Here is a 12058-nt window from a genome sequence, read left to right on the forward strand (position 1 = left end):
CTCGGTCCTTAATATAATTTTATGGCGGCCCTACCATTGTACGAAGCATTACTATTAAAAGTAATTACTGGTAAAAGTACTGGCAAGAGGGTTATTTTTATTTATCCGTTACAGTCGGTCAAGGATTTTCATAATATTTTATCCAGCTACTGACATCAGAGGATTTATTTCGATCTGTCACTGCCCTTCAGCCCTACAGTAACCAATTAAGGGAGCAGGTACAGCCCCACTCCTTCTCGGCCAGCTTGCCCATGTCATCATGGACTCAAAAATCAAGACGGGAGCTACTCACTCGCTGCCTGTCATTTGCCTGTGCCAACATTCATCTTACTAAAGTTTGCACAGGCTCCTCCAAATCGCACTACCCACAAAGCTTCTCTGCCGGAGCGTTCCCCAGACTCAATCCCAGTGCCGGGACATTCGTCAATTTGTTGGCAAAAACCAGGCAAAGTAAAAGCTGAGGTAGCAGCCTCGAAGCGTCAGGCAGCGTCTCGAATATGAGATACTCCTTACTGAGCTCAACAGTTTGCAGTTCAAGATCAAATGCCTATGAGCTTAAAATCTGCTTATATTCATTCATTTTTATCAACTCCCTTTTTATACAGAAATTAAGTTCGAGGTTAGACTCAATTTTTTGGCGCAGCCCAGAAAACCATTTAGAGGGTAGCAACTTTTTCGTACATTCCAAATCTAATATACTGCGAGTACCTAGTAAAAAGGAGGGAAAAAATTGAAATGAACATTTTTCGAGCTACTCTGGATGCAACGGCAGCTTGGATATAAATTTTCAGCAGTGCCCCAGCCTTGCAGTCCGGCGTCCACCCCATCTCGGGTTGCTGCACCCCATTTTGCTCCTGGTCAGCAAACTACACACGTCAAATTTCAAACAAGTTCGCCTGCCGCAGGACATGCAACAAACGGCCAACTTCCAGACACAGGTAGCCGGAAAAAATGCTGCCAACAAAATGTAGGAGCCATGTTGCCAGACTCCGACGGAATTTGTGCTGGAGCAGGAGTAGGAGCAGGAGCAGGAGCAGGAGCAGCTCCTGCAGGTACAACACCTGGCATCTTTTTTCCCCAATCCCTGCCCCATCGCCTTCTATCTTATTTCACGGCAACAATGGAAACGGGCAACTGCGAGGCTGGGGCAAAGGAATTCCTGAGCTCAGGTTTATGCATAGCTCCGGCACAAGCAACCCGAATGCGAAATGCTTGTGATTTAAGTTTAAAGAGCCGAAGGAGAGGTTTAAGGTCAACAGAGTTTATTGCTTAAAACTGGCAAGTTGGAACTGGCAGATGAATATAATTAAGGGGCTTGGGCTGCAGACTTGGAAAAAGCTTAAAAAGCCAGCTGGGCCTGCTAATTAAACGAAAACATTATTACCATTTGAGAATTTAATCTAGCAGACAAAATATTTTGAGTCAAGTATTAATTATGCCCTATTACTAATCCAAGCGATCATAAGATAGATGTGGTCTCTGGGTCGCCTAACTGCCACATTTTCGGCACTCCAATTGAAACTCAACTTTGCAGCGAATAATTTCAAGTTGTCTAGCTCCGAGTTTGCCCATTGAGAAAGTTTTCCGGGTGAAACAATAACTGCAGCTGCTCATCACGCCCAACTTCTGTGCCAGACTCCAGAACCCAAACCCCAGAACCCAATCCCCGCCCATCACCGGTGCCACCTGTCGTTGGAGGCAGCAGCTTCTCCTGGTTTTTGGCAGATCCTGGCTTACGCCAGGTTGGGGAATTGCAAATAAATATTTCAACTGCAGTTGCAGATTATTTTAGTGCTACGGCAACTGGGAAAGTCGTAACAATGCAGAATGGCAGCAACTAAGGCAAACAGCTAGCCAGGTCCGGAGTGGCTCCTCTGGGGGCCAGCAACTTGGCTTAGATTTCTCCGGGGACCTATGATAAAGTGCTCCCCATAATGAAGACAAAATACTGAGCTGCAGAAAGGAGCCAACTTTATGGGGTGTTTTTGGGCAAGGTGCCCGCTATTTATTCAGCCTCGCACAATTTCAATTTGTATCTGCTCGTGTCCGTTCGATTACTTTCTGTTCAGATTGTAGTTCCGCAGATAGATGCCAGCCAGTACCTCCTGGATGCGGCGACGTCGCTTGTCCTGCATCAGGAGGGAGACCAGGTGCTTGGGACTCAATCCCCTGTTGCTCTGGCGATCCAAGGCGTCGATCTCGTCCTCGCTGATCACGTCCTCGTCGCGATCGTCGTCAGCCTGGGTGATCGCTCCTTCGGGCAGGGGTGCCTGCGCGCTCCCATCCTCTGCAGCGTCGACCACCTCGGAGTCGTCCTCGAACAGGCTTCCATCGGCCAGGTCGTCCAGGTTGAGGCCCTGCAGCAGATCGGCAATGGAGGGCACGAAGGCGCTGCGCCGCGTGCTGGTGGTGTTGGAGTTGTTGGTACTGACAGGCAGGTAGATGCCCTGCATGTTGTTGGGGTTGATGATCAGGTAGGTGGGTCCTCCTCCCACAGTGTTCCAGTCCATGCCGGGAAAAGGAGACGGCGGACGGCTCTGCGGCGGTGGTGGGGAGTAGTACGGGTAGTAGGGATAGTTGGGGCTGTGGTGGTGGTGTCTATCCGCATCCTGGTTCGAGCTGGGCTGCTGCACTATGATGATGGGCTGCTGGGAGTTGCGGTTGCTATCCTGGTCGCCGCGCCTAATGTTCCACAGCAGGCGAGGAACGATCTTGGAGAAGGCTGCCCAGAAACGAGTGTTGGTTTAGAGTCCTCTGGGTTATGGCCACTATGACTTACCATTCTCCTTTCGGTTCTTGCCACTGGAGGTCTGCTGGGCCGCACAGCAGGCCACCAGAGCTGCGAGGAGTATTACGAAGCTCAGGGTTCTCATGGTATGTCAATCAATGGCTTCTGGAGGTGACTGTGCTCTTCCACTGGACATATATTGCTATTTATACAAAAGAATTACCGCCTAACTAGCTAACTGCGCCTACTCGCAATTCATTCATATCAGCTCGTAAATCAACTTTGGCCCAACGCACTGCTGCCTCTCGTTTATTACACTCGTAAAGTGAGTGTTTTGAATGGATTCACGGGTTTTCTTTGCCCTCGGCCGCTTTCATGATCGATTTAGCACTAAGTAGTCTTCTACAGTGTAATTCAGTCCCTCTGGGCGCTAATGTGTTTGGTTTATGGTCGTCGTCGACGTGGATATTTATGATCTGTGTACAGAGGCCGGCAGATTGCCGATCGGATCTTTGCGAACTGAATTAGAGGACAATAGCCCCGGCATTAGATTCATTGAACTTGAGAACTTGAGTTTGCAGAGCCGCTGGGCTCGATTCCAAGAATATAAATAGGTGAGTAATGTTGAGCTGTAGAACAAATAAAAAGAAGAAAAGACAAGCTCGGCAAATTCGAAGTTACTCCTATACGGATTGCATTTGATTCGCCATAATAAATCCATTTCCTGTTTTCGGACTGCGCAAACAAGGCCAATGTTAAAAGAGCAAATACTAACCGAACGAATATCCGTTACCAGAGGCGGTAAAAGTAAAAGTTGAGACCATTTCATCCTGTGCAATCAAGGGCCAAAGACAACAATAAGTCCTGTGTGGCACACGAGGTAAATATTATTTAAGAAATCAAAACACGTAGCCTACACAAAGTACAAATCGCACTCAATCAAAATCACCTCAAGACCGCACACAGTTCCAAAGCTTCCCAGATGGAATCCCGCCTTTCAGACGGAGCCGTTCGAGAAGCAGTCGTAAGTAAAAATAAATAAGAGGCCACAGGACTCGAGCTTCAGAAGAGGGGCATCAACAGGGGCAAACAGCAACAGGAGCCAAAACAGAGCACCCAAACCCAGCACAGAAAACTGTCATGTACGAGGATTTAGCAGATTTAAATTCTATTAGGACGGCCCGAAAGGCAGTAGGGGAAGTGGGAAGTGGGAAAGTAGCTGAAGAAAAACTGTGCTCAATCTTTCTACTCCAGAACCCATGGAAATCGCTGTGAGCAACTGACATTTAATATTGACCACAGGCCGTTGGACGAGAGATTCTCCTGGTCTTGCCGTCTGGTGCTCAACTCGTGCATCTCGGCTTTTCTATGAAATGAATAGAAATTTATTTAGAGCTTTCAATACCGGCTAATAGAGAACTAACAAAATGAAGCGCCTGTGCAGCCTTAAATTAAATTACTTCTCTGTCAATGATCTGGCTTGCAGTCTTCCCACACAAGGACTTTGCTCGCCGTATTAATTGCACAACATTTGTTGGACATTCAGATTTAGCTGAGACGTTGGGGCTTTTAAATAGATCTTAGTTAACATTATCTGATGAGTACATCTGCCTAAATAAAAAAGCGGCCTCCATCCTTATTATATCCTTCAACAAGACTTACATCACTTTAAACCCATCAGCTCATGATGGCCAAGCATTACGCAGCCCCTATTAAAAATGATTTGGGCCAAAGCAGCGTCATTAAATGGACGTTGTGAGATAATTTGGGCCATCAAAGCCTAAAACCAGTGGTGTCCAAGTAAGGGGGTGGTGATTCTCGGCTATCCTTGAGGCCCTCGCAGCTCCAGCCACTTAGCCTACATTTGGACCGGCCTGTGTGCAAACATTTATCGATTGCCGTGACAATCCAATTCGTTATGCTGAAATCTACGGGCTCCCACAGGCGGTCCACCAGTTTTAGAGGCACTGGAGGAGGGCTTTGTGCGGGGAGCTCTGGCTACAAACGGCACAGGGACTGCACCTGGCTAAGCAGGATGAACTCGGCCCCGGGTCCACCTCACTGGCACAAATTTGCATCTGCTGTAGCATTTTTGGGTAAATTGACAGTTAAGACGGAACTGGACCATCCCCAGTTCAAATAGTGGGCGAGGCAAAGCCTTCTGCCGCAGAAGGACGAGTGTTTTTGTGGTGACTTTTCGGATGCGGGGACCGAGGAACTTTCTGCTGCGCTTTGAGCTTGATTAAAGTTGTTGTGGTCTTGGCCAGCATCCAGTCGTGTTAATCTCCCTCATGCTCCAATGGCTGCAGGTGGGGATAAGTGAAGGATTTCCTGAAATTGCCAGGCAATCTGTTGAGTTGTTCGCCATGACACGGGCTTTAATCAACACACTAATGCAAATCGAACGCGTTTAATGAGACTTTTCCAGCAGTGCCGAACTAAAACTTAAAGCTATTTAAGAAGTGAAGGCGTGCTTGTTTATTTGTGCAGATTGTCACTTATTTTGACTGATGACAAGGGGTTATTTCTAAAAAATGTTACATATCCAGTTTGGCAACACAGCACTGATGTCGCATCCTCCCACAGTCGAAATGGCCTATCACAATCCAATTGCGAGTCCCTGTTAGCTGCAAATACATTTGGGCCTCAGCTGAAGCTGAGCTAGCATTTGCACTACATGCCGCAGCTGCGACTGGTGATCCCAGATCGAAAAAGGCATTTCCCTCCATTTCCTGCGCGCTTCCTCTGTGTGTTTGTGTGTGGGCACACAGCGCTGCTGTCGCACTGCCAATTCACTTCCGGCGCTGGACAGCCTTGTTTAGCGGCGCACAACACTGGAAGAAAATGTGTGCGGGCTGGGCAGAGGGATAGGGAGATCATCCGGGCTCTGGGCGGCAAGTGAGCTACTGATTTTGCCAGTGTGCCGAGTGGAGCCACTCAGCAGCGCACATTTTCGGCAGCACGCTTTTCCGCTTTGCCAACGCTGCAAGAACGGAGCAGGGCCACGCCCCCTACCAAATGACCACCCACCACCCACCACCCACCGCCCACTCGACCTTCCTTGGAGACGGAGCCTCGGCTCACTCAAGTTCAATAAGGATTTCCGTTTCAATTCGTGCGCAGCGCCTGCTCTCTGCTGCTGTCCATTTTCATTTATCGAATTTTTTACTTTGACGACCTTTGGCCCCAGGCCCAACTTTTTACACTTTTAGCGCCCTCTTATCCCAACCACCCACCGCTGGCATTATTTATTTATTTTTACTTTGTGCTGATTTCATGCGTTTGCCCTGCGACTTGGCTTTTTGGCGCTGCTTGCTTTGTGCTTGATTTGCTTTCCAATTTTCAATGTGTCACTTTATGAACACGACCATTAATCAAAAACAAAAAAAGGCTGGGGCGGTGGCGTTGACTTCGCCTTTGGCGCTGGCCAAGTCGGAAAAGTGAGCCAAGAAATTATTGCTTAAATAAGCGTGTTTTACCCCGGTAATGGACAGGACCTGTGAAATGAACCGACCACAGAAAGGGTCTGAGTTGGCATTTTCCTGGCGCTCTTATTGATTTTGCTTTCATGCGTCATTTGCGCGGACTCTGCTTTGCATCCCACGCCCCAATGTTCCCATGCCCCAACGCCCCTCGGATTCGATGCAAAAGATTCTCGCGGGCTCATAATTTATTGTCCTCCGCCAGATCAGCAGCACGTTAAATAACTACCAATCAGATTATGACGCGCTGAAATCCAAAGGCAAAAAGAAGTGCTCAGGGAAAGGAAAAATGTTTTTCTTTTGGCGGCACCTATGAAAACCGCTTCTCATTATGTACGTATAATAATATATTTTTAAAAAACCTAAAATACGAGTATAAACTATGTATGTCCAAGGGGCAATCGTCACGACCCCGTTAAAAAGGTGTTGGCTGATTACTACCCACAAGCTTGAGTATCGCATGAATACTAACTGGAAATCCACCTGCCCAGATTAGTAGTATCTACTCACTTTGTTCATACAAACCACTAATCGCTGTAAACGATCGTGAGGTGAAGAACCCCTTCAGTTTGAGATTGTGATACGGTTTATTGCTTTCAACAGAAAAACTTTTGGTAAAAATGTTCAAAACGGGTGAGGCTATAGAAGTTCCATGCATTTACACCAGTACACTTGTCAGTTCATACACAAATAAACATAAATGTTTTCACTCATTCATATAGCTGCTCATTCTAACTAACTTGAATGAACTTTGATATATCTTATTTTCCAACTGGATTGCTCAGAAAATAGCCATTTTAAACCAACTACAAGTCAGTTCTCTGAGGCCTGGCCAACCCATTTAAAAATCTAGATAGGCAAGTGGTATAAAATTGAAATCAGACTCATCCGAGATGCTGTGAGCTGGGAAAAACTCAGCGAGCGAGACGAAGACATTGCAATTTCAGCATTTTATTTCAAGTGTCAAGTGTCAACACGAAAATGATTAGATAGGCGTTGCCAACCAATAGGATTTATCCCCTCCCCCCGACGAGGGGGCGTGCCCCGAAAAAGGAAATAAGAAATCCCATTACTCGGTCGGACATTCAGACACGAAGGAAAATGAGGAAAAACAGAAAGACAATCGAGGTAGTGTCAACGCCAGCTGCGACCGGAAAGTAACCCACCTCCATTCCCCAGTCCGGTTTATGGTGCAGCTTTGATTTCAAAATATTATGATGACTCTTTAAGTTACAACCGCGCAGAAAGGCATTCGTGTTGATATTGAAATCATTTCTGGCTGCAGCAACTCCCCGCTCCATTCACGCCCCCTTCACGTCTTCATCATTCTTATTTATGCATTTTTATTTCGAATTCGCCCGGCTCCACTCCATTCCATTCCCTTCCTAACTAGACTGGCAACCCGGGTACACCCACTCCTCCTGCGGCGCCGAGGGCGGGTTTCCAGGGATTCGGTGGGGGGAAGTGGACAGGTGTTTCTTGTAAAGTTGTGTCTACGTCTCCATCTCCGTCTCCGTCTCCACCGCGGGATGCGTGTGTCTGAGTGGGCGGGATGGCAGAATCCCACCTTCTGTGGGCCATTTCGCAAGCTCCTCGAAGTCTTCCGGCGAATCTCTTTCATTTCTGATGGCTCGGGGCAAAGGTTGTTGCCTTTATGACTTCTTCTCGGCTACGAGGCAATTTGGCATTTGTCTGGGACCTCCGGATGGTTTATGTTTCTGCCATTGAGTGAAAATTTTATTGTAAGTAAAAGTAAAGATTCGTGTTTAGCTGTTTCTAGGTAATTCCCTAATTTCTTATGAGCAAAGATAAAACGCTTTTATTTAGTTTGCTCATAGGTATCTCAGTCTATTGAAATGTGTTCTCTAATTTCAAAAGACTTTAATCTCCTTTACTGCCGGGGCAGATGTTCAACAATTTTCTGTAGAATGAATAAACATCTTCTAACCAAATAACATAAAGCCAAAGAAGCGTATAAATTGTGAACCTTCGTCGCGTCCTTTTCCCCGTTCGCCAAACTGACCACCTGCATTTCCGGTTTTCGTTCTTCTTGCGTTGTAACTGAACTTTCGGGAAGGTTAAGGTTGCCAGACATTGAAATTAAATACGGGGAAATTGCGCTGCAATTATGCGGTGTCGGCGACATTGAAAAATTATGGCTCTGGGAATTTCTCGTTTTGCTAAGCGAAAGTTTCGCTTCCCCCGCCCTCCGATGATTTATGTTCATGACTCCGCAAATGGAAAAGCTCTAGGGCCAAGGCTATAATGGCACTATTTGGCCAACCGAAGGCCTTTGTTTGTCTGAACACTAAATGGTAGGGAATCTGAAAGGAGTTTTTCTAGTGCGTTTTAATTTGAAAGAAATAAATAATTTTCTATCAGTTACTATAATGTTTTCTGTATTCTGAGAAATCTCAAGGTGTGAATTCATTAAAGCCAAGCAGACGGGTAATGCATTCTGCAATCTGTTGCGGACAAAAGATGGCCAGACTTCCCCTCACGCCATTCATATGGTTTTCTATGCCGAGGCAACATCGTGCCGCCGATTTCCTCAAACTCCCCCAAATGCAAGTTGCAAGTACCTAGCTGCTCGTATTATTTTCGCACCCCGCCGAGCTCCGAAAATTTCCAAACGCCGCCAAGTGAGTCACTAAAAAGTTGAGTTTTATTTGCCTTTCCAGGCACAGCGCGTAAATTATTACACTTTCCCTCCGCTCCCAGCCCCGCAGCAGTGCAGTTGGGTTTTTTGCTTCCATTTGGACCGTGGATGTTGCTGTGTCTCCACCATTTAATTGCCACATGCAACACATGTTGCCGACGTCGCCGACGGCGGCAATGCCAAAACCGGCGAAAAAGGAAAGCTTGGAAAAATTAATAGACACAAACCATTTAAACCATTTTTTAATTTGCCCTTTGTGGGCGTCGGGCAACGGCATCCGCAACAATAACATTATGAAGGCCCAGGAAGGGGGAGCGGTGGTGGGACAATTTTTTAACTTTCTGCGGTCCTAAAATTGCATGGCAATTGTGGGTAATGTTATGGATATTTTATGTGGGAAATAAGTAGATCCAGACGATTTGGGATGGAGTTGTGCGCAGACGGGAGGAGTGGGAAAACGCTGGATGATTGCACTGAGGGAAAAATAGATGGAAAAAAAGATAGACGGAACAATTTGCAAAGCCAGGAAATGAATTTATACCCCACACAAATAATACGCTGAAAAGGTAAATATCTGCACAAATCTAATCTCTGTAAAGTACATTTAAGCTAGCTCTAAGCAAAAATATTATAAAAATGTTATGGTAATAAAGCAAACTCATTAATTAATTAAATAATCTTTGTAACGTATAGGAAACAATGTTAATACTTATATCAATAATACTTAACTTGCCTAAAAATGTTAAAAATCCATGAGCCGCCTCATACAAAATAGCAGTTGAAAAACTGGGCAGTTTAGTAAGGGTATCAGCTTTACATCAAAAGTAACATCGATTTGATTGGGAACGACACACTACCAAGAGCTGTAATAGATGTGCAGTAGCTTTCGTCTGACATCTGACCCTTGGCCATCGGCAGGTCACCAACAATTTGGAGCACTCGAAACGAGGCGCCTCGCAAGCAAGTTGTTCTCCTTCGCTTTCGTCACATGCAAATTGGCATTCGCTGTAGCAACAGCTACCGGGCAAAAAACAGAAATTTCCAGACCGCGGGCCAGACCATTTGCAACTGCAACTGGAGTCCACATCGCCGACCAGCTGCCACGGTGCAACTGCCCCACTGCAACTGCCACGCGAAGGGGGAGGGGGAGCTGTGGAGCTGTGGAGCTGCGAAGTTGGCGTTAAAAGGCCGCCCTGTGGCCATAAAAACTATGCACGACCACGACCACGACGGCGACTCCGACTAGGAGCACTGCACCACTGCCGCTCCACTCGCTGTGTGCTCAAGTGGTATTGTTGGCGCAAAAAGTGTATGCCTTTTATTTTTGGCGACTTTGGCGACGAAAACCAGAAAGCAGCGATACCAACAGCGAAACAGCAAAACAGCGAAACAGCACAACAGCAGCTGAATTGCGGCACATTTGCAACTTTGCTGCCACTTCCACTGTCAAGTTGGCGTAAAATTTTTCATTTCGCATATGAAAGGAAGTGTGGGCGCCAGTTTTTCCACCCCACACCGCCCTACCAACCTACCGCCCTCATTGTCATCATCTGGCAAAACTCCCCCAACTTTTCATCTGCCGTTTTCATTTCACATTTTATTAATTGCTCGAGTGCATTTTTGCGTCGGCGAAATGCCTGTGAAAAATGTTATTTCTGTTTGATGGAGCCTTTTGATCTTTTCCCCTTGGGACTGTTTAAGAAAATTAAAACTGTCAGGCCTAGAAGTTTGCTCACAGCGTTTCTCGCCACTTAAGTACAAATTCGGCAGTGTAGTTGGGCCAAGGACACTGCTTACCAAGTGAGGAGATAGTTGGTTAGGCCGCCCAATATAGAAGATAGATAGGCCTATAGAATATTGGAAGCAATTTAAACTCATTCATTGTGTAAGCAAGATGTGTTGTACTGAACTCCCTTCCAACTTTAAGCGGCTTGATAGTCGAAGTTCGTCACGATGAGGGGCACAAACCGGGGAGGCGCAGCCCCCTGAGAAGCTGCTTCTTCGGCGGCTGTGTACGCCACTTTTGCTCAGTTTTTCGCGCTGTTTATGTTTTTTTATTTTGACACGTTTTGGCATCTCGCCGAGGGACGCGTATCCGCTGGGGGACGTAGGAGCTCCGGTCCCTTGAGTGCGTCTGACGTTTTACATAAATTTGTGCTGGCTCAGCCCGGGAAATCCTGCCGCCTCCTTTGCTGTCGGGCTGTTGGACTGTGGGGCTGTCATGTGACAAAAACGCGACAGTTTGCAAGGTCACGTCACATTAATTTGCTGACAATGATGTATTTAGGGAGGCCGGGGCCTCGCATGGCTGGCATACGGCATACTTAAAGTGCCGCCGATTAAGCTGCGCAATTTCAGCAATTCCAGTCCAGAATTTACCTTAATTTCTATACCACCCGCTGCCCATCTTCTCTTCCAGAGCCCGAACATAAAATGTGGAGGGCACCCGTCAGGTCGGCATGGCCAACGTGTGAAAAGCGCGAGAGGAAAGGACAGAGGAAAATACGAGAAATCAAAATGCCTGCAATAAAGTTACAAGAATTGAATTCAATTCATTCACGGAGCGCCAGGCTGAATCACATGCCAACCGAATGGTCGCCCACAACTGGAGCTCCAGAGCTCCAGAGCGAGGAGAGTCAGCGGGTCGAGGGGCACGACTGGAGGCGCCCTGCAACAAATTATTTAAAAAGTTATTGCCGCATTAAGCGTCATGGTGTTAATAACAGTAAAACTTTATGTTGGCTGACACTGACTTTGATTTTATTGGCCAACCGATTTGGAATGGGCACAGCAGTCGGCACGCCGGAAACTCCAGCTGCCGGAGGATCCAATGGGTTGCTCACGGAACTGCAAATCGGTGAGTATAGTCAAGAGCTACAGGTCCTAGACATTTGCCTAGGTATGCGTTTTATTCGAAATATGTATTATTTTCGTAACTTATTATCTGCTCAGTTAAAAAAATGAAAGCTAGGAAAATGTACTTGCAAAAGTGATATTTGTAGTTCCCTATTGCAATCAATGGGAAATGCACCTTGCTGTGTGCATTTCCCATGAAACACAATTTGTGCATTTCAACAAAAAAGAAAATATATTAAAATGTATTTTCGGCACGTAACGAAGACAACTTCGAAAGTGGAAGAAATTCGTGACCAAATATTACATTGCACATGCATGGGTAGCGCTGCATGG

General features: G+C 46.5%; 2 protein-coding genes across 2 annotated transcripts in view; one reads left to right on the forward strand and one right to left on the reverse strand.

The window, feature by feature from the left end:
- The window catches only part of LOC6542503 (discoidin domain-containing receptor 2), a 71226-nt gene that overhangs the window by 8451 nt on the left and 50717 nt on the right, over positions 1-12058 (forward strand). The window contains exon 2 of the mRNA XM_001969959.3: positions 11289-11726. Within this exon, the coding sequence (XP_001969995.3) occupies positions 11303-11726 (424 nt within the window). The 5' untranslated portion in view covers positions 11289-11302. The remainder of the gene's footprint in view (positions 1-11288; positions 11727-12058) is intronic.
- On the reverse strand, positions 1977-2940 carry LOC6542245. Its single transcript, XM_001969958.3, has 2 exons — positions 2780-2940; positions 1977-2722 (listed from the first exon to the last, which is right to left on the reverse strand). The coding sequence occupies exons 1-2, from the start codon at positions 2871-2873 to the stop codon at positions 2055-2057; spliced, it is 762 nt and encodes a 253-aa protein (XP_001969994.1). The 5' UTR covers positions 2874-2940; the 3' UTR covers positions 1977-2054.

This window comes from Drosophila erecta, unplaced genomic scaffold (assembly GCF_003286155.1).
Source record: "Drosophila erecta strain 14021-0224.00,06,07 unplaced genomic scaffold, DereRS2 tig00000055-arrow-pilon, whole genome shotgun sequence".
NCBI classification, from domain to species: Eukaryota; Metazoa; Arthropoda; class Insecta; order Diptera; family Drosophilidae; genus Drosophila; species Drosophila erecta.